The sequence below is a fragment of the Mytilus californianus genome, unplaced genomic scaffold (assembly GCF_021869535.1).
Source record: "Mytilus californianus isolate M0D057914Y unplaced genomic scaffold, xbMytCali1.0.p SCAF_3, whole genome shotgun sequence".
Classification (NCBI taxonomy): domain Eukaryota; kingdom Metazoa; phylum Mollusca; class Bivalvia; order Mytilida; family Mytilidae; genus Mytilus; species Mytilus californianus.
This window is the reverse complement of record NW_026262679.1, coordinates 39,192,238-39,219,996: the sequence shown is the minus strand read 5'-3', so window position 1 is coordinate 39,219,996 and position 27,759 is coordinate 39,192,238. Positions and strand designations below refer to the sequence as shown.

At 30.9% G+C, this 27,759-nt stretch overlaps 1 protein-coding gene across 1 annotated transcript; it reads right to left on the bottom strand.

Moving 5' to 3' along the window:
• Positions 1 to 233: 233 nt before the first annotated feature.
• Positions 234 to 24,948, bottom strand: LOC127734544 (uncharacterized). Its single transcript, XM_052244472.1, has 22 exons — positions 24,908 to 24,948; positions 23,182 to 23,217; positions 22,474 to 22,550; positions 22,082 to 22,128; positions 20,938 to 21,817; positions 20,126 to 20,184; positions 19,612 to 19,683; positions 19,215 to 19,346; positions 18,708 to 18,830; positions 17,306 to 17,377; positions 15,645 to 15,772; positions 14,786 to 14,878; positions 13,728 to 13,814; positions 9,391 to 9,495; positions 8,318 to 8,504; positions 6,023 to 6,166; positions 5,594 to 5,679; positions 4,939 to 5,009; positions 4,443 to 4,591; positions 3,527 to 3,656; positions 2,164 to 2,237; positions 234 to 1,352 (listed from the first exon to the last, which is right to left on the bottom strand). The coding sequence occupies exons 2-22, from the start codon at positions 23,209 to 23,211 to the stop codon at positions 1,348 to 1,350; spliced, it is 2,751 nt and encodes a 916-aa protein (XP_052100432.1). The 5' UTR covers positions 23,212 to 23,217; positions 24,908 to 24,948; the 3' UTR covers positions 234 to 1,347.
• Positions 24,949 to 27,759: the final 2,811 nt, after the last annotated feature.

Below are 27,759 nucleotides of genomic sequence, written 5' to 3'. Positions count from 1 at the left end.
CATACATGTCGTTTCTATAAGACGAACATCTTAAACATGATATCATGAACTGAATATTTTTCATTTAAGTACCATAATATCGTTTGTCTAGAGAAACAAATAATTTGATGTTTACACCCCGTTGATATATGACCTTTAGTCTGACATTGAACCGACCCATGGGCAACAAAACAGCAAAAACCACAGAAAAAATGGGGAGTTTTCAATCATCAAATGGTAAACGAATGCATGTGTTGTATACTAGAAAGTGCTTTTTTTTATTTAATAAGTTGGCACAACTATATCACAATATAAAAAATAAAATATATCCGATTTTACCGCACGTCGTTAGAAACATCAGAAGTTGCCAAAAAAGTTAATCAGCCACCTAAAATTGATCTTTCTTGTAGGATCCGAGCAAAATTTCATTTTTCGTAGCCAGGAAATATCCCTTTCAGTCATTTTTTGAACAATTGTCATTATATTTTGTGATCTCTTTTAGCGATCAACATGCGGAATCTATATTAAAACATCACAGCCAATGTTGACCTTTTCCAAAATTGTGTTCGATCTGTCAAGTATGGGTTCGGTCTGTTTTTCTGTATGTTTAGTTGCATTAGTTTGATAAGTTTAAATTCCTTGTTTATTTGATCATAGAAAACATAAAACAGATGTTCTATAACCTTCATCGCCATCTATTTTACACCTGAGATCGATTCCAGTTTGTTGTAGGGTTCTTGTTGATCAGCAATTTCTGTAAATTTACATTCAGAGCAAGAATGTGCATTTGACGCTGTTTTTGGCAAACAATACAATTCATGACATACGTGTACAGTTGTCACTATTATTGAGAATGATGGTATCATTAATTTCAATTTTGATATTTTTTTGTTCATGAATCAATGTGGTTTAACAAAGTTAGATAGCATATCACTGGAAAAAGTTTAAATTTGATACATGGACAGGGAATGAAAACTGTCCACTTAAACCATAACGGGGTAAGATGTACAGATGATTTATTTGTCTACATTTGAAATATCATTATCAAACAAAGGATCTTCGTATTATTGATAATCAGAAAATGTGTAAAATAATTTTTAAAATATTCAGTGATCATGTAAATCACTTGTCATTTTCAGGGATTATATATAATCACTAATGATTTTAGTGAATATACAAAATCCCCGAAAAATTAGGTATTCTACATAATTCCTGTTTAAACAAATTAACTGTACCATATATATGATATATTTAGTTGAAACAATATATATTTGTACGACTAAAATCTATTTCCGTTTAAACAATACGCTGTTTCAGGCTTTAGGTTACATGTACAAAATCGTTAGTTGCCATTCAAATAGTAAAGCTTCAATCTGAAAATAAAAGAAAAAGAGCCAACTAGCTTCCTGCTATAATAAACGGAAAAATGCACAAGGAAAATAACTAATAGTTTAGCGTATAATTACCTTTTTAAGGGAAAACATTGTAGAATTAATTAAAATATCACTTAATAAATTATGCTTCCGAAGGGCTGTAATGGATTAAAGCCAAAATTTTGACTCGTATATAAGATGCATTTAATTCAATCTATACGTGTAAAAACTTCTATTTTCGTGTTAAAGCAATCCTTTTCTCCATGCTTAAAGTTTGTAAAATATAATTCCGACATTTCTCATATACAGAATAGGTTTCTAATATTTGATCATGTTTTTGGTATTTTACCTGTCTTCAATGAGACCTGTATTTTTAAATTAATATATTTGTGATTTGTTGAAGTAGCTTAACGGCCTATCAATTATGCCGTTGGTTTTCTTGTTTGAATTGTTTCACATTTCATATCGGGGTCTTTTATAGCTGACTATACTGTATGGGGTTTTCCCTATTGTTGAAGGCCGTACGGTGACCTAAAATACATTCTATCTTCCTCATTTGAACTCTGATGTCTCATTGGCAATCATACCACATCTCCTAATTATTATGTTAATAATACAATGAATAAGTGGTAGGATGTTTTAATCATGAAATTAGGCTATCATAAATAGGTTCGTTCACGTTCAATTAATGAAAAAAGTAAAAAGATACCAAAGGGGTATCAACATATTTCAATAAAAAAGGACAGACAAAACCATGGCCAACAGAAAATATAACAATGTCCAATGTTATTATTAGTTCGTAGCAATTTACCTTTTCTTCTGACTGGCATTTCTGTCTTTTTTTGAGGGGTTATATGTATCATTCTTTGAAAATCGATTATACACCTACAATTTAAAAGTACATACTGATTGATACATAGCCCATCCAATTAATAAGCTAATAGTGGTATCATCAACTGGATGATGCTATCTTAGTAAATCTTATATAGTACAAATAAAGGCGTGAATTTTCAACAATATTTACATAATATAAAACTCAAAAGAGATCTAAAAAGAATTTTGATCTGTAACCAATTACAATGTATACTCATCACAAGGTATTTTTGACTTATTTAAATGAAGCAATATCAATCTGCGTATGCGTTAGGGGCATCTGAGATCATTCCTGTTTATGTGTGGTTCGAAATACTCGGATGCTTTATATTTCTTTGTTTATTCATATTGAGACATATGGACAAATATTTCTTTTCCCTTTTATTCCTCGGGTTAAACCAGCCCTTATACGTGTTTCATAAAGGAAATTGTTTATTCTATATTTGAAAATTAAACCAAGCTTATTCCTGTTTTATAAATGATTTGTTTCCTTATTGTCTGATAAATTAAATATGTTATACATGTTTTTTTTATATCTGTGATTCGTGGGTTAAGGATAATACAAATCAAATACGTTTTTGAGAGAAAAAAAAATTATCTCTTATAAATACTTTGGCATACAACAACCCCAAAAAGGCCCTGTCCAATCGATTCTACATAAAATAAATGCCATGAAAAAACAAGTTCTGCGACACTAATAGCTTGTGCATGTCATCCCATATGATTGTGAAATAGGTTTAAGAAAAAAATCGATAACTGATGTTTTATCAGTCTTACTAATTTTGATTGAACAGCTTTGGCTCAAAGGTCACAGTTTTAAGTTTTTAATAATATGACTAATCACACAAACAAAAAGATTAGACACAAGTTTTATCAAACAACAAAGCTGTCTGAATTTTCCCAACGCTAACAATATTGTATTGAGCATGCATTTTCAAATATGAAATTTTGAAATGAACATAAGCTAGAGCATGATTAATAAAAAGAATTACAACAATTAAGTAATTTGGGAAAGTAGAATAAATAAAGATGACACCAGTAATGTGCATGCTATATTCAATCCGAAAATATGCACACTAAGCAGAAAGGGCTTCCGAAAAATGAACAAACTGATTTGGAGTTGGTCATTAAATTTTGTACAAAAATTTATAATTAACTCGTGTAACTTCATTTGTGCAAAATTGCATGTCTATTTAAATCCAGAAATGTGAATTCACGAGAAGGAACAACTTCTGCTTTTTACATAATGACATTAGTTTCGAATACTCATTTATCATAAACAAATTATTCAAAGGATTTACGTTGTATAATTCATTTCAAAGATGATTTTTCCTGATTGCTTCCTCTGGTAAGCTTTTTCAATCTTGGTATTTATTTCGGATGGGTATTGTGTCCACTGTGAGCCCTTCTCATACTCCCAAATAGCACTGACTGTTAAAAAATTAAAAATACAATAGACAATTATAACAATATTGTGTATGTCGTTGCTGTATAAAATCAATTCGGAAGTACAGCAGTCGAAATTTAATGTAAAGAGTCATGCTTTCATTATCAGCAGATTAAATATTTTTGTATTGTGTGTTTGCTCTAAGTAGCATTAAACTTCAGGACTTACAAAATGTACGAATTTTGTGCGCACGGCAGGCAATTTTGGAATAAACTTCTCATCGACACAAGTCTGGTATGCAAAACATGAAAATATAAAATAGGGAGATGTGGTATGATGCCAATGAGACAACTATCCACCAAAGTGAAAATGAATTGGATGTAAGCAATTATAGGCAACCGTACGGCCTTCAACAATGAGAAAAACTCATACCGTATAGTCGGCTATAAAAAGCCCCGACATGAAAAATATGAAACAATTCAATTGGGAAAACTAACGGCCTAATATGATCTATAACAAAACAATTTACGAAAAACAAATATGACAGACATGAACCAACGACAAACACTGAATTACAGGCTCCTGACTTGGGACAGGCACATAAAGCATGTTTTGAAGATGTTTTACATACTTTCCGCTGGAAACATAACGTGATTTCATGTGTAAACATATAATTTACAAGCTGCTTTTTTTTTTATTAGAAAGAACATATGACTTTCTGATATACCATTTCTACATGATTCTTAATAATAAAACAAAAATGATCAATATAGCAGATTTTACTTTTCACCTTTGAATCATAGTGATGAGAAATCAATTCTTTTTCTCACCTGATGTATCGGAGTATATAGGAATTACGTAATCCAATGGGTCATCCTCAGTTGTGGTTTTCAAATTGTGGTAATTCTGTTGTCCATTTTGACTTTGATTATTTGGCTTCATGTGTTGAATTGTTCTCTCATTGTTCACAAAGTCGTCGCTAAAAGAAGTAAAATGATAGAAAATTGAAAAAAGTATAAAAATCATGTTAGCAAAGATAAAAATGCACTGTTAAGTGGCATGTTATTCAGTATCATTCAGAATAGCGACTGTTAACACGTTACTTCTAAATTTCGGGAGTAAAGAATATGTTCATACTATCAAATTGTTTTCTTCAAATATTGAAAAGGCAGTCAAACTATTCGTGTCTTATCACCATTATTAATATAAAAAAAAAACAACAAAAAAACCCTCTCTTGTTTTAAATGTATCTTTTAATCTAAAAATAGTATTCGATGTCTATGTCTATACCTCAGTAACTTTGTAACCAGTTGAATCATTACTTACCACAACCGTACTTCAAAAAGGCCATCATGTCCAATTTTGAATATGCCTTTATTTGTTCCGTCCCATCTTATCTTTACAAATTAGAAAAAAAACATGTAAAATGTCAGTAGTTTTATTTTTGATATCTAATTCTACAATTTAAGTATAGTTTTTAACGTGTATATCATTGTTTCGTTTAGTTTTTATTATCATTTTATCTTCCACTGCATTATAAAAAGGAAAGGCAAAAAATTGTATTGTTCATAATGTCCTGCCCACCGATTTGACTTAACATTTGATTTATAACATGCCAACACGCAAAACAGAATTACAACAGTTCCATACGAAACAATAATAAATGCAGTCTACTTTCGTTGTTAAGTATGAACATTTTGATCGTAATTTGGACTGGACAATCGACATGACCTTGAAAATTGCCGTGGAGCATGTGTTCCTGATATAGATAAAACATTTTAAATTCTATTTCTTTTACAACTTTTTTCATGCTATCATTTGTAAAAATTTAAGTTGCGAAACCGGAATTGCATTTACAACAGTAAAACAAATAGAGCTACGTTTGTGGGTTTTCATACTTTTCCCTGTAATGCTAAAACATATATCAGTAAATATTCTGTCCTGAACATATAGATTGAATATACTAATAGACAATACTTACTACAACCTTGCCTTCATCTTTCACTTCAAGTACAGTTCCTAATGAACCTTCACCTCCGTCATAGTCGTCATACTTCCAATCTTGACCTGTGTGTTATTGAATATCAAACATACAGTGTACCTTGCTATTTATCTTTTTCACGAAAAGAGAACAAAAGTTATTTGTTAGATTAAGCATTAAAAAACATTTCACTTCCTCATATTGTTTCTATGTGATTTGTAGTATGGAAAATATGAAAAAAAAGTACAGAAAATGTCCAACTCATAAATTCTCATTTCTAAAGAAGTTTTGCCTGGTGTTCCAGACGACGATTCTTTAAAAAGTACGTGTGTGTCATGCGCACTGAAGTTGATATCATACGTTTGTTTATCATAATGTAAATATATATAGATATAAAGTTGGATTTATATCTCTGACATCATAACTTACCTCTAACAACTCTACAACCGACTGCTATCATCTCATTGACGAGTATTCTGGCTTCATCTACTTTTCGTACTTGATATCTATCCATTTGCTCATCATATAGATATGTAAGGCTGTGTCCATGGTCCCAGTCTACCCAAATCCAGTCTTAACATGGAAATTGAAATCAAACGTTTTAAACATGTACGAGGAAAAGTGAGGTTTAAGTTATCAATTGCTTAAAGATACTAGTCTTGTGCGAAAATAGAAAACTAACAAATAAGGCTGAATATTTTTCATACACTAATTCTTATACCTTTCTGTTATTTCTCCTTTATCGTGATTCTTCTTAAGCGTCCATATCATTATCTTAACATTGTTTTGTCTAATGATCAACGAAGCCTATGTGGCTTACTTGACAGCAATGCATAATATTTAAGAATAGAAACTTTCTCCTGTCAACCAGGATCATGGGATATGATTCGAAAATTTAACACCATGGTGATGATTAAGTTCAAATATGAATAAAGAGACAACATATCGACAACACAAAACCCGAGCGATATTCAGAGGACATCATTATGGAAAATGTCCATATTTAAGCTCTACGTTGCTCTTTTTAGAGAAAATGTATGTATAAAGTCGGAGGTATGATAGGTCCTCTTTTTCGTGCCCTTGAACTCGAAAATCAAATAACATGCGTCATGTGTTCACGAGACATTAGTCAGATATTAGTATTTATACTTACATGTTTGTTTCCATTAGGTCTTAAACTTGTCGCAAAACTGCAAAAACTGCCAACATTGCCTCATATTTTTAGCTTGTCATTATTATTAATATATGAGACAAGACCTAACCAAAAATGATATTTTGCTACAAGGATGCTTATTTGTGTTAAATATCATTTTAGATAAAACAACTGGCTCATATCAAATTTTTTCGAAAGTCTAAAATGTCTAAAATGGTGATACCCTTTTGAATACATTTTGTATATCGATTTTAAAATGAAAATTACGTCTCAATGACATCACAACTGACAAATGTTTTTACTATTTTTGCAATTTAAGTGGTCAAATAATGGCTCCTTTCATACCTCCTCTTTCAAAATAACAATTGACGATCTGCCTTAATTATATAAACATCAAATTACAAATGAATAAATATAACATTCAACTACTTTAGTATTCAAGATATTCCTGGCTTGGAACAGGCTCATAAACATGTAGTTGGATTTCATTCAATGGACTAAAAATGTGCGCAAAATAAAAAAAAAAAGTACAGAAAACGCACATTACTCTAAAATATATGAACAAAAATAAAGGAAAGAATCGGCCAATGAAAAGTTATCAATACAATACCAGAGAAGGCTCACAGACACTGAAAACAAGATGAAAGTACTTAACTGGCTGATATGAATTTAAGCGGTCCTAGTTATCACTGGTACATACATTTTGCTGCTCTACATCTATGTAAGTCCTAATTCAGAAGTATGAATTGCAGAGGACACTCTTCTCTATCATTTTGATAAAAACATTGTTTTTCTAAACTTGATGTATATTTCCGAAGTATAAGTTTTGAAAAGTACATTTTTAATATAAAAAAAAAACGCGTGGATAAATATAGACTGTGGCCGAAGTCTCTCAGTATAAATTTAATATAAGATTATTTGTTTGCATGCAAACTTGAACAAGCTTTTCTGTTTATTTCAATGTTTTGACTTTTTACGGATTCCATCACGATTTGGTTGACAATTATGGAATTATCTGTATCAAAAATGAACACTTACAGTACCGACCTGTTTTCCTCGATTAAAATGTCACCGAATGAGACTGATCACGAAATGCTATCTTGCAACAGGATAGGTTTAAAAGTGGATCAGAAGATCTAACCCCCCCCCCCCACCGGAGCACCAGAGTTCATAACCTGTATTGTGTGGATTTCGTTTTGCTCAATCTTGTGTTGTGTTGTGTACACTGAATGAAATGATGCATTTAATTTGAAATTAAATGCATATTTTTTGCATAATAAATTTCAAATCGGAAAAAATTTTTTTTTTTACTGCATTGGAAAATTTCTAATTCAACTTAAATTTAAACTTATAATGCACATTCATTCCTCAATGTATACCTAGTCTGAAGATATTTTTAACTCTAAATAAATTTCAAATATAATATAAATTAAATATATACGTATTGTTGACTTTTTTTGTCTTGTCGTTTTTTTTTATCTTGGCAGTAATTGCATTGCCTGTTTTTCTTTTCAATTGAAAGGTTTTTTATTGCCCCTTTTGTAGTTACTCTATCTTTTTACAAGACATACCGTTAAAATCTTGTCCAATAACAGTTCCTGGGAGACCCAAATCTTGATCATCATAAGCCCAATCAGGACCACGTCTCACTCTGTCTCCTAACTGAAGTGTATTACACTTTAACTCCACATAAAACCCTCGCATGTTTTTATACCTTAAGGGATTAATAAAATCTTGAACCATATCCAGACAGTCGTCCTAAAATATGTAATGTGTGTATAACTAAGTTATTTTGATGCTTAATTGTTTTTATGGATACATCGCACATGATTTTTTTTATGTCATTAAAATCTCATAAGTTATATCACATGTATTAATTCCTGTCTGTAATTACTGCTACAAAAACAAAGAACTGTATATTAAGTCATTTTTTTTAAAAGTCCACATTATTATTCAGGTCAATATGGCTTAGGCATATTTGAACTACATTCGAGATGTGTCTGAAATTTACGTAGAAAATTCGGTATGTTGTGGTATATCTAACACTGGGTCAAGAGGTTTTTATAGGACATTATATTAAACATAACTTGTTGAAGTCCTTAACTCTGACTTTGAGATAAAGAACAACTATAAAAGCGAAGTTCCTTTGTTTTTTGTATGTGTAGTTTGCATGTATTTGTTTTGTTCCATTTATTTATTCATAAAATACCTTGATTTTCATTACTGTTAATTCTTTGCAGGAAAGATGAAAATGACACGATGAATACATTGAACAAGACAACTATTTAGAGGCGAAGGACTGGGCATTGCACAAGGTCGTGTTTTCTTGTATTGTTAACGTGATTGTTATCTGACCTCTACCAAAGACAAATAACCTAAAGTGCAGGACAGAATGTTATTTGGATTATTTATTGTATGATCTTTGTTAGCTATCTTTCATTTATTCACATCTAGACGATTTACAGCTGGCTATATTGAATAGTCAATTGTCAATTGTAGTAGATTATATGTTAACCACATTAAATTTCGGTCGTGAATACAGCTGCTGATATTATTTGCTGTGTTTGCTCAAGGCGTATGGTTTACTTGAACATTTTTCATGAAAATGCCTATTTCATTACATAAAGAGTGTATCAATTCCTACATGTATATCATCATAATGTGATTTTTCTGCCATTTTCCTCTTAATAACTTCTCTGCTTTGATTGTTCGAATATCTAATTTCTGATGCTATGCTTATTGCCAGTAGCTACAACATTAAAAGACAAGTTTAATCAATACAGTTAATTGAAAATTAAATGAATAACTTTATAATAATAGCAATTTCATCGTTTCCCCCTTTTGTGAATGGAGTTCAATTGTGTATAGGTTAACATTACATGTATCCTTTGACATGTGCTATTATTGCTAAATCATCGAAATCAAAATAAACCATTTCATATGACATTTTGTGATTATTTCAATTGTTTGATTTCGCTCAACACAAGACAAGAAAAAGTCGGAGTGTGCATGGCGGGTGATTTTTGTACTATTCTTAACTTATATAAGTTAAGAATAGTACAGTCATTATCTATTGTATTTGCTCAACCTGCTGATACAATGTTAATTTACGTTTTTGCAAGTTATTGATGAATTTCAGGTTTTTGAAATTTCAAATGAAATAAGTGCATTTGTTTGTCATTTTTGTATCTGTAAGTATCATGCTTTTTTGTATGATTTTATTTTATCGGTTAGTCCTGTTATCTATTTTCCGCATGAAGAGATATTTCTCGTTTCGCATTGAACGGATTGTTATATGAATTAAAAACCAATTGTTCAGAGAACAATTGAAGGTCTTTCCACTCCTAACGATATATTTGGAGATGAAAATATTAAAATTCGGGTTGAAATATCAGTTCCAATGTCACATGATAGCTCATTGTTTGCTGATTCCAAAAAATATATGGTTTCTATACAATTTTTTTTTGAAATAAGGGAGATAATTTGTTACTTCCGGTATGAAAAATGGCATTTCCGGTATTATTTAATAGTTAATTTGACACTGCTTTCTAAAATATTTTCATCTTTACACTCTTAAATAATATAAGTTCAAAAATAACCACTTCCGGTTTACATAAGGCCACTTCCGGTTTGATCTTTTAAGGTCATATAGCTTGTAACCTAATGCTCAAAGTCCTATGGCTTTATGATGTATTATTATGAATTTAAAGCAAAGGTCAAAATCTAGAACGTCAAATTTAACTATTACCTTGACCTCCAATTCGAGGTCATAGACCAAGGGCATCAAATCAAAAGACCCTAGGTCTTTATTATATATGGTTAATGAGTTATATTACTATACGCATAATTCTAAATATAAGAAGGGCTAAAACTCTCATTTAATGTCTATGCACCCTTTCAACCAAAATTTATGTGTTACGACATGAAAATAAGCAAAAATCTAAATTAAGAACATGACATTGACCTTTGACCTTGACCTTATTTTCTTTGTTTTGAACCAAGGACCTCAATTCAATAGACCCTAGGTCTCTATCACTTATAGTTTACCAGTTACAATTACATTTTTCTTATTTAAAATACAAAAGGGGAAATAACTCTCATATGGAGTCTCCGGACCGCTTCAGTCAAAATTATTCTTAAGATCCTGAGGATATAACGAGCAAATTGGTAAAATAATTTTGTCGTAATCTCTCACGGTTGCGAAGGAGATGCGCACACAAGAAAAACAGTGTTTGGGGGAGATAACTCTTACAATAAAAAGTGTTCGGCTAAACAGGGTCAGTTTCAAAATTGCAATAACTGTTCGGTATCATATGCAAAAAATCTAAGCGACATCTTGCGAAACCACAAAGCACCGTAATAAAAAAATGTGGCGGAAGAAGAATAAAATAATAATGATAAAAACCAATTGTTCAGAGATCAAATGAAGCTCTTTCCACCCTATGATATGGAAAAATATTAAAATTGGGAATAAAATGTCACTTCCAGTGCCAAATGATAGCTTATTGTAAGCTGATTTTAAAAATATATGGTTTCTATACACGTTTGTTTGACATAAAGGGAGATAATTTGTTACTTCCGGTTTGAAAAATGTCACTTAAGTATTATCTGATAGTTTACTTGACACTAATTCAAAAAATATATAATTCTATATACTTTCACATTAAATAAATTTAGTACAAAAATAGCTACTTCCGGTTTACACAAGGTCATTTCTGGTTGGCTTTTTCAAGGACATATGGCTAGCAACATAATGCAAAAGTCCTATAGCTTTATCATGTATACATATGAAGTTAAAGAAAAGGTCAAAATCACATATGACCTTGACCTCAATTTCAAGATCTTAAACATAGGACCTCTAATCAAAAGACCCTAGGTCTCTATTATATATGGTTAATGAGTTATATCACCATTCACATAATTTCAATTTTATTAGAGGGGAGAAAACTGCCATTTAATGTCAACGTACCATTTCAACCAAAATTTATGTGTTACAACATGTTGTTGTTGTTGATATCTAATAAGATTTTTGAAAAAAAAGTGAAAATAAGCCAAAATCAAAATTAAGAATATGACCTTGACCTTTGACCTTGACCTAATTTTCTATTGATTGGACCAAAGACCTCGATTCAAAAGACCCTTCGTCTCTAGCACTTATGGTTTACCAGTTACAATTACATTTCACTTATTTTAAATATGAAAGGTGAAATAAATCTGATATGGAGGCTCCGGACCGCTTCGGTCAAAATTATTCTTAAGATCCTGAGGATATAACGAGCAAATTGGTGAAATGATTTTGTCGTAATATTTTACGGTTACGAAGGATATGCGCACACAAGAAAAACAGTGTTTGGGGAGATAGCTCTTACAATAAAAAGTGTTTGGTTAAACAGGGTCAGTTTCAAAGTCGCAAAAAAATATAAGCGACATCTTACAAAACCACCAAACACCGGCGGAAGAAGAAAAAAATAATAATAATCAGAACAAAATCAATAGGTCTTTCCATAGAAAAGTGGAAAAACCTAATAAGTGATACAAAGAATGTATTAATATGGTTTGCTCGTATAAAAAATTGCGACATTTCATTTGGCTATTCGTTAGGTCAATGGTGACTTTCAAAGGTCATAATTCCCCTTTGTCAACGGAGGGTTTTTTTCTTTGATAATATACAAAACACTAATATGTTTCTTCTGAAAATATCCCTTTTGACAAATTTTATTCCATTCTAAAGCGTAGAAAAAGCTTGAAAATCTGATGTTAACAGTAGTCTGGATTTCGTTATTTACATTTGATAATAATCATAATAAACTCGAAAAAGATCCCTTTATGTGATGATCGGTTGATCGTACATTGAAGGCTAATGCTACAAACAAGTCGTTTAGAGCTCTTTTCATGTCAAATAAAGGAGACATGTTCTTATTGTACTAGATAGTATTGATTGAATAGCAAGAGTAGTGTGTATTATTGGTTTATCAATCATATGACTTTATATGAAATCAGTTCTGGTATTGCTTTGAAATAGCTGTTCAATGAACATTAGTTATAATTTTGGCAAAACATTAAATTATGATTGTTATTGTTTCAAACATTTAAAAACGGAATATTGAAATGATAATTCCCATTTAGCAGTCAGTTAGCTATAGTTTCATTGTTGTCAAAATGAAGAAAAAATCTTTGCTATTGTATCATCAGCTTGCAAGTCAATAATACAACCTCATTTGAATCCGTATTCCTGGAGGTTAATTGCGCATTTGCTTATCGTATTCAGTTTATAAAAAGAAAAGAATGTCAGCATTAAAGAGTGAAACAAGTAAGCAAAATGGAAGAACCTAAAACGATGATTTATATATTTTTTTATTCTATGAATTGAAATCAGATATAGAAAAAATCTTCATTATACGATTGTATTTGATTGTCTGTGTGTATATATATATATATTCAATAGCATGAGTTCGAATCCCGGCGAGAGAAGAACAAAAATTTGCTTCCGCAAATTTGCAGATTTAACATTGTTGTATTGATATTTAGAGTAATTATGAATGTAATGTGTGTTTTCAAACGTGTATCAACTTCACTGTTGATCCAATAGATGGAACTGTCGTGGAGTTGTCACTTGTTTAGACTTACTTATTATATATATATATATGTATGTATCCATGTTTATATCGGGTCATTTTTCGGAAAATAATGAAAGACCATCGTATTCTTCTGAGTTTATTTCGATTGTTCATTAGTTTTTTTTTTGGAAGGGGTGGAGTGTGTGGAGGAAGGGGGGGGGGGGGGGGCTGTGTGTAATCGTGGAATATGAATTTTACAGCTAATCCTCTTTTAAATTGCCAGTGAAATAATCTAAATAAAAAATGACAATTCACACACTTTATTTTAATACTGTAAAAATCAGCCTCGAATTCCTTAATAAGATTTTGAAAATTCCTACACGACTCACAACGTGATTGGGCATATCTTTATTTATAACCATACCATTACTTGTGTCATCATAGTCAATCTGCCAATTTCATTATCTTGTATAATTTTTCCATTTGTTTTCCTCATAGCCTGTTCCAAAATCTGCAAATATGAAGCCATTTTGATTCACCTTAAAAGGTCCCTGTATAAGGCCTGACTTATACGGACAGGAAACAAATCGGCAAAAAAATAAACAGCTGGTTCTCGTAAGAATAACGACTATTTGTTTAGATTACTTCAACCTATCGTACCAAATATGTTGTTGCTAAACATATGTCTCACGAAGTTAAAAAAATGTTGACAAGATTATTGGATATCTCGTGTATATATATATTTGTTTTACAACAAATACTTTCTTTTCTTTTATTGGTTAAGTTGATGATTTGCCTTCACATAAATATGACTATTACTACAGAATCTCCACCGGAAAAATGAAATAGAGAAATAGATTATACAAGATTTTCTGAAGTATTAATAGAAGATGGTTTTATCATCTAACTTCACGTTCTTCTATGTATATGGTGTCCTTTCACTAAATAATAATTCAAAGTTTGGTGACTTGGTTTATTACATATTTCCCAATAAATGTAAGGTACCACAGATACAGTTATGTCTGCTTCGTTACTTGACTTACATCTAGAAATTATTAATATGGTCTGGTACATTAATAAAAAAAATACAGCCTTGTGTACAAGATTGTCATTTAACAATTAACATTGAAGTAATACTTGCCATGTTGTATAGTGTGGCGTTATAATTTTTGATGTTACCAATTTGCGTCTTTATGAGGAAAACTGTATCTTCGTTGATGTTTGATTTTGTTGATTTGACACTGTCTACATACAGGCCTTTAGAAAATGTGTAATTCGTTGAACATTTCAATTCGTCGTTCTCATATAACAACGAAATCCACGAAAATTGGTACTTAACGAAATGATAACGGATCCACAGTAGACCTCTGCCTATTGTTGAAGACTGTTTGTTGACGTTTAGATCCTTTTGGTTATTTGTGTCTTATTGACGTATACTCCATTTATCTTTTACTATGTAACAAGACTGATTTTTATACAAACGATGTTACGCTGGTTTCCTCCGACAGGTACATAGAATATCTTTGTAGTAGTGGAAGCTATTATATCCATTACACCATTCATGTCCGGTTTTACCTAAAAATAATTTGTAAAACTAACCAATGCATAACATACTTAAACTAAAGGCTATCAAAGCTTAAACATGCTTCATTAAAACTTTAGCAATAGTGGCAGCCTTCTGTAACATACTTAGTAAGATTGTGATCAGGTTTGATCCAGTCTCACTATTTTGTAAAAAATTGTTCAGTCAATTAATGACAAAATTCACTAAAAGGAGTCACTTAATTTTCTTAGAGATCTTGTTTTCCTGATCAATTTCGATGATTGCAGCTTTCCTCATCTGTTTTGTTGATCAAGGTTATGGCCAGAAATGCAGAAGTGAAAAATAGTCATTTAAGGAATTTAGTTCTATGAATTAATTGACAATTTCAATAATCTTGATTTTTTTTGTAGACTTATGTTGTAAATGCGTTCTTGATTATCTTGTTTGATACAAACGTTTTCTCTTCATCACTAACACTTTAAGATATAATAGTGAAAATTATGACTGTTTTTGTTTCAAACATCTATTTAGCTGAGCATTCAATATCGCATACTTTGATTCCGGTTTAAATCAAAAGAATGAACTATAAACATAGAACTAAAAAACAGGATGCATATTTGCACTTTATATAAAAAGAAAATGTGACTTAAGTTCATTAGAGATGTGTTTAATTGTGATTTGAAGATATCTTGCACACTTAATTTCGTAGACATAAGATAGCTGAATAATATAAAAATATCAACTTTGTCTAGCGCGATGAAAGGAATATAAATCATAAGTTTTCACATCTATACGTACTCGTAACGTTCCGAAAGAAAACGTATTGTCATCAACATCTACTGAGGGCATGTCTTGTCCTGAAGATCCATCCGTGAACACAATCATATGCGCCTGTATTGCTGTATCATGGGAGTAGCCTAAAATACCTTTTGTAAACGAAAGAACATACAACGTCTTTTGGTTATATTTTTAACCACAGTTAACGTTTGAATATAAACTAATTACTGTTGTTTATCAATCATTATTTAAGACAGACAGCTAGATACCATAAACATACTATGTATACACAGGTCAGAGTCTGAGCTTGATTTGCTATTCAATATAAAAACTAAACTGACGAAAAAAGGTCACTTATTCAAAATCATAAAATGCATAAAACATTTGACATAAAAGTTCATATTTAATATGAAATAATAATACATAATTAATACGAAATTACATCAACTAATATCATATCAATTGAATAAATGACAAAGAATAGCAAAGGTGGGGAGAAAAATCTGCCCCACAAATAAACATATATACATATCTACTTCAAAAGATAACATTAAGGGAGGTATAAGGGTGGGAATTTTTAACAAATTGTTTGATAAGAATCACAAGTTAACACATCAAATGCTGATTATAAAAGGAGGTGAACACAACGCACTTACACGTGAACTCGTGCTGACCCCGCAAGATCATTGACCAATAAGAAAGATGTAATCCAAAAATCCACTGGTCATAAGTAAAATTTATCTGCACGTGAAAACATGTTATCTAATTTCAACAATTTATCGTTTGATAAAGTAGGACACTCTGACCCTTTGACCAGACTAGAGACATCATAAATTTACAGTATAAATAGCTCACTCTTTATCAAGTCTTAGTAATAAACAATTAAAACAGAATTATCTTCTCTGCTGTCTTAAATTATTTTATTCAGCTTAATTTTCAATTAGCAAATAAAATTGGTTTTCTGTTATTTCTAGAATTGAAGATTGATTTCTAGTTTTTTTAGACCCTTTTGCTTTTAACTTCTCCAATGTTTTGGATTCAAGCTCACATTATAAGCCTACCTGATGAAGGTAAATCCAGAAACACTTGTCGTACGCATGGTAATGATGGAATATTAATCCTGAGGGTATCATTGGTCGTGTGGCCAGAGTGCTTAGGTGTTATCTTGATTCAAATGACATATTGAGTCTTTAATTTTCATGTTTGTAAATCATATTATTGTGATTGAGCTAAAGTAGAAACTCCCTAAAGCAAAGTTGACTTTAGAAAGTCTAATTTTCTATTTAGGTCCTGTTGTATTCAACTCTGAAATGTCTTATATTTTGCCTGGTCCAATACTTGGTAGATACCACTATTGGTGCACTTTCAGTCACCGATGGTACCATCCGCATATTTGCTAAATGATTAAAATGTTCCCTGCTTTCACATTTACTACTGGATGTGAAATCGTAAAACCATCGATGCATGCATGTCAAGAGATGCCTATACTGTAATCGCATCTAGTCTTACTCATTTTAAATATAAATAAGAAGATGTGATATGAGTGCCAATGAGAAACTCTCCATCCAAGTCACAATGTATAAAAAGTTAACAATTTTTTTAAAGTACATTTTATTATATTTGTACCACTCCCATTCGACATACTTTCTTTAAATGTATTAATCTTATTGATATTGACATACATGATACTACACCAGCTAAACCCAAAAGAAGTCCTCCAATGACAGGAGCATCCCCTTCTGGTGTTAGTTTTCCTTTAAAGTAATAGAACTATATTGGAAATTATTTGGTAAACCTTATTACTAATATTTCTGTATACACTTATGCTTTTTTAACGACAAAAATCATACAGGAAACTGATATCTAAAATTGTTGTGAGGTATTATAATTATAGCTATTTAATAAATGATGTATTACCGAAGTATTTGTTGACTAAGATCGATTTCTTTGTCTCGTTTTCTAGAAATGAACATTGATCTGTTCAAAGTAAATAAAAATATTATTTCCTTATTAAAATGCTTTATTTTTTATTGACAACATATTTGTTATGTTTGGAGGACGGGTTTTTCAAGAAGCAATCTGCATTCCTATCCAAACCAATTGTGTTCCTCATATTTTCCGACCTGTTCCTTTATTCATGTGAGATGGACTTCATACAGGAGCTTCTCAGGAAGAATGAAATGAAGTTAGCATTATCCTTCAATTTCCCGTTCTTTTATATAGATGATGACCTCTCACTTAATATTTCAAAGTTTGTTGACTACGTTGAACTCATTTATTGCATCGAACTTGAAATAAAGGATAACACATAAAAAGTAAATTCTGCCTTATCTTGACTTACATCCAGAAATTGACAATAAGGGTGTGTTGAGAACAAAACAAAAAATTACAAATGGGATGATTTCCGCTTCCTAATTGTACTTTTCCCATTTCTATGGAGCAACATTCTAGCGGCGCCTACATTTAAAGTAAATACCTCACTATTGTTACGATATTCCAAAGCTTGCGTTTCCTATTATAATTTCCTTGATAAAGGGTTGCTGCTTTCAAGGAAGTAATTGAAGAAAGGGTTCCAAGTGTTTAGTTGAAGGCGACCCTTTAGCGGACGCCATCACGGTTGGCTGCACATTATGGAATGTCTGTGTCACAAATAATCACGAATATGTTCCGATTGTCGTAACCACAATTCGTCATCTTTTTCTCGGATATGACATCTCTGAATGAGACTTATCACCAGTTTGTACTTGTATGAGTAACATAACTGGTGCCACATGTAGAGCTGGAACTGCCAACCCTTCCGGAGCACCCAAGTTCATCCCTGGCTTTTTGTGGGGTTCGTTTTGCTTTTTCTTTTTTTTCTATGTTGTATTTAGAGGACTTGTTCGTCTTTTTGTTGCTTTATTTTGCCACGGCATTGTCACTTTGTCTTCGACTTAAAAGTTTTGAATGTCTTCTTGGCATCTCGCCTCTTTTTATATACTCGTTATTCCTAGATTACATGAAAAGAGAGAAACTGTAATGAGGCATATGTTTGTCCTTTTTGAGAAATATCTCTTATCTGACCTGTTCATTTTATGATATTACCTATTAATTCTATTATCAAGTCATAATCATTAGTTGCTTCTTGAATAAGCCTGGTTTGTCTTCCAAAAATTGCAAGACCGATTCCATTATCCATTTCTGTACATTCGAATTGTTGTTTGATGCCTGCAATAATTTGAATTAAAGAAACAGTTTTCCGATGCGATGATGTTGTAATTTATAGTTATAATGTGCTTAGAAAAAAGCTTCATTAAAAGACAGGCGAAAGAAACCAAAGGAACATCCAAACTCATTAGTCGAATCAAACTGATAAAAGTTTAGTTTTCTATATTGTGTTGTGTATGCTGTTGTTTGTCTTTTGACCGTTTTTCTGCTTTTGTAATGACATTGTAAGTTTGATTTCGACTAATGGATTTGAATATTCCATATATGTGAAAACAATGCAAACAATTGTCTTTTTAAAGAATGATCATAAACATTGAACTTAAAAAAAACCAAATACTTTGCCTGCTGATACGCAAATCGTACTTTCCTATATTATACACTTACCATACACGTACTGTAATGCGGCCGATTTTAATTTTTGGAAATATCCTGTCATACGTTCCGAAGTATCTAATACAAGAATAACATCTTGCGATCTTCCAAGTTTTACTACTCCTGATATCACTCTCGCTGAAGCTGAAAACAATAGCATTGCAAATAAAATTATTTACTCAAGTCTTAGAGTTAAAATGTTAAACAAACTTTAACAGAACAAGATGAAAGAGTCATACAAATGGTTTCATCGTATGTTGAATACTAATCTTCCTTGTGAGTGACTGAACTTTTCATCCCCATTAGCATTCAAATGGTTATAAGTAGATGAACATAGAATTATATAAAATTGAAATGGATAAACAATAAAAGAAGCACGTTTTGTATTGCATTAATGTACCATACTAACCGTGAACTCTCATCTGATTGGTATACTGTAGCCATTCTCTAACTGTTCTTGGTTGATCAACATCAAGAAGTCCTGACAAGGTATCATTACTATCATTATTAATAATTTCTTCAATATGTTTGTGAATAAATTTTAACGGGCTTCTACGGCTAGATAGTGTGGGAAATTTTCGCTTCCCGGCCATCTATCTATTTATTCATTTCAGCAGTCTTATTTCAAACCTTTTTATGTCATCACCTTGTGTCTAACGCTATACTATTCATGATTATTTCATGTGCATTAAATATAATCCATTTCATTTTAATCGTCTTGAATTAGCCTTTTTGAGTTTTAAGACCAACAATAATTCTTGTGTATCGATATCATTAAAGATGTGATGAAAGACTTTAATTTGTAAATGTACATTATGATCAATAAATTCACTATTTGTGTGATGCTTCAATCCATGTATTAAAAATCTTAAAACCCGACATTTTATACAATAGGACATATATTTTACGTGCATTAAACTTACTAGAAACAAAGCTGTCCTCCTCTAGTGATCTCCTTCTCCGTCGTCTTGGAGTTCTGAACCTAAACATATCAAAACATTCATTTGTCATATGTTGTCATCGATTTATTATCATTATACTGTTATTATTCAAAATATTAATACAAATCGATTTTTTAAAATTATTTCCGTTGTTACAAATAATCAGATGTTACAAAATACTGCTTAGTGTAGAGTTTAGACAATTTTATGTCTTTATTTTTTAATAATTTGAATCAAATAAATATCTTTTGCAAACAATCAAAAGATCTGAAAAGAAAAAAGTAGAATTGAAAACTGGATGTTAATATTTGAAAAAGGTTTTTTCTGTATAAAGTCAGAAGAAATATATCTACTGAATACTACCAACGTTAAGTTGATACTATTATCAGTTTAACATATTTTTTCATCCGTGTAGATGTCCTAAGAGGTGTCTAAAAGAGAGGCGAAAGATATCAAAGGGACAGCAAACTCATAATTCAAAAATAAACTGACAACGCCATGGCAAAACAAGAAAAAGACCAAAAAAACAAACAACATGAACAGATCTGTTGATGAGATATATAGACCCAAAATGATTTATGTGCATTTCGTATTAAAACTTTTTGCAATAAAATTTATTATGGCAAAATTTGTTGTTACATTAAATGTATATTATATTTCCTGGTACAAACATGTATATACATATTGATACATTATAAATTGGTACGGTCCACAAAGTTGTATTCACTACTTTTTAAATCTAAAACTTTACTGCAAATATTAGGTTTTATTGGTATGTATCATACAATACTAACATTTCTTGTGAAAAACCTAGCGTTTCTTCTGGTTTAATATTTGGTAGAATGAATTCTTCTTTCTGAAGGTCCATATTTAAAACGTTAGTAGTGATGGTTCCTTCGAAACATCCTTGTTTACTGTGATAACTTACACGGTTGTCATGTTGACTTTCCATAGATTTACTTTTATACCCATTTTTCCTTATCTTTGTCCTAGTTTGAAGTAATTTCTTGCTCAGCTTTTCGCAATCGTCCTTATTAGATGAACGTTCAGTTGAAATCCTTATTAATGGGTTGTCCTTTTCACTGAATATATCCCTTTTTATATTTTCTTTCTCATCTTTATTATGCAGATTTTCAAAATCAGATATTGAAGCTTTGGTCATAATTGCGTTATCATTTCTACTTTTTACAGTTTTGAGTGAATTTGTATCGATTTGAACATTGAGAGTTTTGTCAAGAACAATGTTAGAGACTCGATGTTTTATTACTTTATCTGCTTTGTCCTTCACACTATTGGTGATGTAATTTTCAATACGCCTTTCGAATGTATTACTGCTACAAAATTCATCGTCAGTCATAAATTCATTATCTTCTTCGACTGTGGATTCGCTTGGTGATGATAGCATTTTATCCATATCACTTGTCCTTGATTCCGTGTTTCCTAGGTTAACCAATGTACATTTTTCGCTTGCAATTTTGGTTTGTGATGCGTTTGAAACGCTGTTATCGTTTTCACCAACAACTCCTTCAAAAGCATCACTTCGTAAAGTGTCTACAAGCACATTCATTCTATCACTTTTCTTCAACAAGTTAGTGATCTGATTGGTTGCTTTGTCTAATTTGTTCGTATCTTCCAGAAATTGTGTTTCTACGTTTTGCACATGTTTCTCAAGCTCTTAAATATAAAACACATTTACTATTTGTATAATTTACGGATTGGTTTTGAGTTAAAAATTACCATTCATAATTTGAGCTTAAACGATAGATTCTAAATTATTTTCATATACATTTATACATGCAAGACGTAAATAACAATTAAAATACCAAAAGATCAATAGTCATGATCAAACAATTTGATTTACAGCCTCAATTGCTGTTTGAGGAAAAAATATGAATAAAAGCAAAGTGTCATTTAATCTTTTATTATAAATGTACTTACGCTGAATTTTAATCAAAGCAGCAGCTGAATTTGACGACCAAGCCTCACTAAAACATAATTTAGAATTTAAATATACAATTGCATAGTTTTTTAAAATTAATTATTAGGAAATGTTTAAAGATTAACTTTCAGATAATGACCCTTTAAATAAGATACAATTTGAGGGGTTAGGACTTTACAATCTGCTTTTAACTAAAAATAACGAATTTCCGTTAAAAATTCAATTTAAACATTTTATAAATCACAATCGTTGGCGTTAGTATAACATTTTTTTTTAAATGATAGAACTATATTAATGATGTTGCTGAATTCATTCCGACAATGTAGTGCATCAGATATTGTTTCTCAACAAAAGTATTTGTTAAACTAATGCTAAATATTAGATATATCACCGATTCGATGTCATACGATACAATATTTCTGTTTGAGTTTTATTCAATGCACGTATAGTCTGTTCCATTGCAATAACCTTAAAAAGAAAACACATTAACACAACTTAGATTACAGATGGTGCCACAATATGGAATGCAACAATTACTGTGGTCAAATACTATTTTTGCCTTTAAAAAACTGATCAAAGATAAAAGGTATTTTACACCAGACGCTGTTTCGTCTATACTATTCAAAATCTATAAAAATCTCGAAAAAGATTTTTTAGATATTGCTTAGGGCATCAATGCATCTATGACTGGGGTATACAAAACCCTTACTGTTTCATAGGATATAACAATTTTATAAACACTAAATAAAATCTAGAACATAACTTAGCAAGTCTATAATTTTGGGAAATGTTCTTTCATTTTCTTTCCGAGAGGTGTTTCCCTTTTACAGTTGTCCTGTTGTTTTTTGTTTTGTTTTGTTTTTTGCTGTTGTAACCATATTTGTATAAGTAAACTTTTCAAACATTTTGCGCTCTAAGTTCTGAAAGCGTTAAGCTCCCATGGTAAACGTTGGTATAGATAGTTGCTGCATAATTGTCGATGTTAATATATATCATCATCAATAAAACATGAAAGGTAAATACACATCAAAATCCCATCCCACGGCTACATTATTTCTGATATCTTATCAATGATAAAACAAAGTTAATACAAACTTACCTCGTCCTTCAACCGATTTTCAACTTCCATTTTATCCTATCGAATAAGAAATCATGGTAAATAATAATGTTAGATTGAATAATGTAAAGTAAAATCTTTGAATATTGATTTTATCGGTATAAATATTGATTATGTTATCAGTAAATTAAAACCAAACCAAATGTTATTGTTATACACATATGCACATTCATGGTTCTACGATAGCTATTTGTCGATACCTATACTTTGGCATTGTACAAAGTCATGTTTTTCTCTGACTGTAAAAGACGTCTTAATATTAAATCCATTGGATGTTGAATGTGTACTGATTAATATTGTATTCTTAGACACATGTTCTTTAGTTATAATTTTGAAATATCTTCCAGTCACTACAAGTACTCTGAGATCTGTTCTTTGTGTCTTTTGTAGTTTTGTGAGGTTTTTATGTGCTTTTTATCTATCTGATAAGATAAGCCCTTTTATCTGATTTTTATAGTCTGTTCTTATGATGTACTGTTACACAACTGTCCCAGATTTAGAGGGGGGACCAGCAAACATGTTTAACCCCGCAATATTCTGTAGGATCCTGTTCAAAGTCATGGTGCTTGTAATTTAATGGATGTCGTTTATTGATGTATATCATATTTGTTTTTCGTTTATTGTTATGTACATAAATCAGGCCATTAAATTTCTAGTTTGAATTTTTTACATTAGTCATTTCGGGGCCTTTTTAAGCTTACTTTGCGGTATGGGTTTTATTCATTGTTGAAGGCCGTATAGTGACCTATAGATATTAACTTCTATGTCATTTGTCTCTGGAAGAGGGTTGTTTCATTGGCAATCATACCACATCTTCTTATGTTTACATTATAAATAATTTATCTTATTTATTTAGAGGCTAAATTTACTATTACTGTTGATAACGATTATTGTGCTAAACATTGCATATCGGTAATAGTTGCTTTACTTAAGCAGGCATATATATTAACTTAAACTGATCTTACATCTGTACTACGGCCAGTCGGTAGTGCAGCCGTACTATTTCTGTTTTACAAATTGTTTGTATATTATAAGTTGTGCGATGGTATCTATTTCAAGATAATTTGCTCTAAATTCTTATTTGTTGACTAAATGAACATACAACTGACACATTTTTTTTTCTTCAGAAAACTCTGACAGATTAATGATGCTTGTTATTTGTAACTAAGCTTTAAAGAACACGCTGTAATCATATAATTTCAACACAGTTTGCTTATTTGCAAGCATTATTTGCCAAAAGACGTTTCCAAACCCTCTTTTTCTATGTTTGTATACCTCTTATTTGTCACAATAACTTATTTCCAATCAACATGTAATGGTATAGATGAACGAATCATATTCATTACATATGAACGTATTATATTATTAAGTAATGACCTATATTTTTAGAGATTAACTGTGTTTTTTTTTTTAATTTGTGTCAAGTAGTCCGCTTCTTTTACCTTTGATATGCATTGTGCTCGGGGAATTAAAAAAACGTATGTTTATAATCAGGAATATGACACGCATTGATTCATTTCTGTACTTGATATATGGAAATAGCAAGTAATGTGATATTTTTTGGAATATAAATTTCTTCTTTTGTTTGACTAATTATTAGTCATTTAGTAAAGGCATTGTTTAAATATTTTGGTAATTATAATTATAACATTTTTTAATGTTAGGTTTTTGTTTTATGTCTTATTCAAATTAAGAATAAAACGCTTACCTTTTATCGATAAAGAAAGACTAAATAATTTGTTCAAAATTGTTCGAACCAAAACATTGACCTTTACTCTCTGACACACATATTTCCCCAGCTTACATGTTGTATTCAGATCTATTTACATCTCGTTTGTATCTTCTTTGAATTATTTCCTTTGTATTTACCTTCCTTTGATGTTGTCATTTAACTTTGGGTTTTTCCAATCATATTTCCATATTTGTTAATACTCACCTAATTTTGCAGTAGAAATCACCACTAAATCCTTTGCGCATTTTAACAATACATATTTATAAAATTTATGATCTGTAAATAATGTTCTAATATTTCGTCTAATGTTAAAAATTGTTAACACGATTTCTAGGAAATGTTGATATTGCTATTTTTATCATGTCGTCTATTTGTATCGACTATTATCAAAACAACATTTTTATACTTCTTTAGTGAATATTTAAGAATGTTGAGTATTTTAAACTTTTAAGAAAAGATTACAATATATGATTGTCTGTACTTATATGTTAGTCAGTACTTGGCCATAAGATATGACCAAGTATTGACTGACCAATTTCTACCCCTTTCATATTAATCCATCTTTACTATATATTTACTTAACGTGTCTATAAGAAAACAGCAAATCATATTTGAAAGTCATTTCATTAGTTGCAATGTAATTCCTCTGAAATAATTTTTGTGAGGACAAACAAGAGACTCCAAAGAGTCTGAATCGTTCTCCTGGTATAAATATGTCATTTTGATATTCCTTTTTACCTTGACTGCAATCAGTTATGTTTACTTATATGTATATTTTATTAAGTGGTATTTTCAGATCTTGTAATGATGATCAATTTAACTGTTTAAAGTTCATACCCATTTATTAAAGTTTTTGAGATAATTGGTAAATTTTTTTAAAAAAATATTAAAAGATCGTCATTTAAGGGCAAACAAATCCTATAAGGAAGACAATTTGGCCATTTTCACTTATTTGTAGATTTTATCTTGCTATTTCTGGTATATTTGTAAATCTGGTAAATTTGGTATTTTTTGCCTTTCTTTGACAATTTTGGATATGTTGACTTAATTATTAGTAGATCCTATTGTGCTAGTTATTGTTTCTTTCTATCTAGTTTTCGCAAAACAAAGCCGCAAAAATGGGTCAAATTAGTTTTCAAGGCAATGACTCTTTTAAGGAGTCAATTGAATAAGGAATAAAATAATGTGCGATTTGTCTACATGAAAATTAATCTATTGCGATTTTGACAGAAAATTGGCGCCCTAAATTTGCTATCACCTCCTTAGTGCATTCATACAGAATTCACTGTAAAAATTAATCTACAATGAAAAACTCATTCTGAAAAAAACATTTTATAGTGCATGGAAAGCCATGTACCGGTACTATGAATAATAGAAGGTAAAATTCTATTCTTTTCATTCATTAGTAATTTTTCCGTAGTTTTGTGAATGCCAAAGGTTATATGTCAATATAATAAGTCGCTAATCAGTTTTTTTTTTATATTTTGATTTGACCTAGCCTAGCATTATTTATACAACTGTTTATCCCCGAGGTAAACACAACGAACAAAACTCTCCACAAAAAGTTCAATTTCAAGTGCAAACAACACCTCGGTGGTATCATAGTAGAGTGTTCTCTTCTAATGCGCAATCAAAGACTAGTGAAATATATAGTTGGATCAGAATGTTTTTCATGTACAATGATATGTCTTCCTGCAACCTGACTTATCTTGACGGATAAAGTTCAAAGTATGAAATTAAAAAGATGTGATGTGATTGCCAATGAGACAATTATCCACCAGAGACCAAATGACGTAAATGTAAGCAACTAAGTATGTTTATATTAAAAGTACATGTTATTCCTCTGAATATTTACATTATGGTATACTTGACAATAAGCACCAACAAATAAAGCCATCAATTCATCTAATGAAAATATAGTTCATGTATCCACTTATTAAATAAGATAACAAGCAGAATGATTATTACAACTGACCACTTTTATAATAAATAAGAACACATTGAGCAATCGAAGGGATTTTGATAATAGCATGTTTTCATAATTTCAAGATAATTTTAATTTTATATTCAATATTATTGTAAGATGTGAACACTAAAATCTTCGAAAAAAAATATTGTTCAGTTTATGTTGGTCAAAGCTCGTTCCTTAGACCATATGTGTAAACTGTCCTAAACCAATGCTAACTAATGCAAGCAATTCAATGTGTAAAACAGGAGCTATAATATAATGATTAAATGTACTTGGGATAGTTCTTAATATTTGGTATATGGCGAAAGTAAAATAGTTTCTTCTGTGTGGATTCTGTTTTGTGATTTTTATTTTGTTTTTGTTTTGTGTGTGTGTGTTTGTAATTGATTGAATGGGCTCCTGGCGATAACACTTACTATTTGATTTGACTTTTTTACACGCATGAAAGACGGATGATGCAAGGGTTAAAAGGGTTATAAAGTATTGTAACTTCTAGACTTCTCCCGTCCGGGAGTTAAACCACAGCGAAAGAAGGGCGTCCTGTTTGACTGTGCAAGATATATATACGTAGTTACGTCCATTCAGTATGGAGACGTTTATTCGTATGCCCCATGTAGAACCACTTCCAAGCTTACTGTACATTTAAGAACGCTTGCAACATCTCATTGAGAGTTTCGTAGGTAACCTGTTGCAAGGCCAAATTTCTTGCTCTATCCATCAAACTATCATTTACAGTGGTAGTTTAAATTCCCTGTCTTTCATATCCGTTACCAACCCATTGTATTGACATGTATAACCATTAAATATTTCCTACTGGATTTTATAAATAGTCGAATATATCATATGCGTGAAATACTTG

What these genes read in the sequence shown, in the direction of transcription:
- LOC127734544 (XM_052244472.1), bottom strand. Translation starts at nt 23,211, where the DNA reads ATGGAAGTTGAAAATCGGTTGAAGGACGAG. An exon ending in CTAGGTTTTTCACAAGAAAT is followed by an intron (nt 20,185 to 20,937) that starts GTTAGTATTGTA and finishes TGATATGTTTAG; the next exon opens with GTTCAGAACTCCAAGACGAC. An exon ending in CTTGATAATAGAATTAATAG is followed by an intron (nt 17,378 to 18,707) that starts GTAATATCATAA and finishes ATTACTTTAAAG; the next exon opens with GAAAACTAACACCAGAAGGG.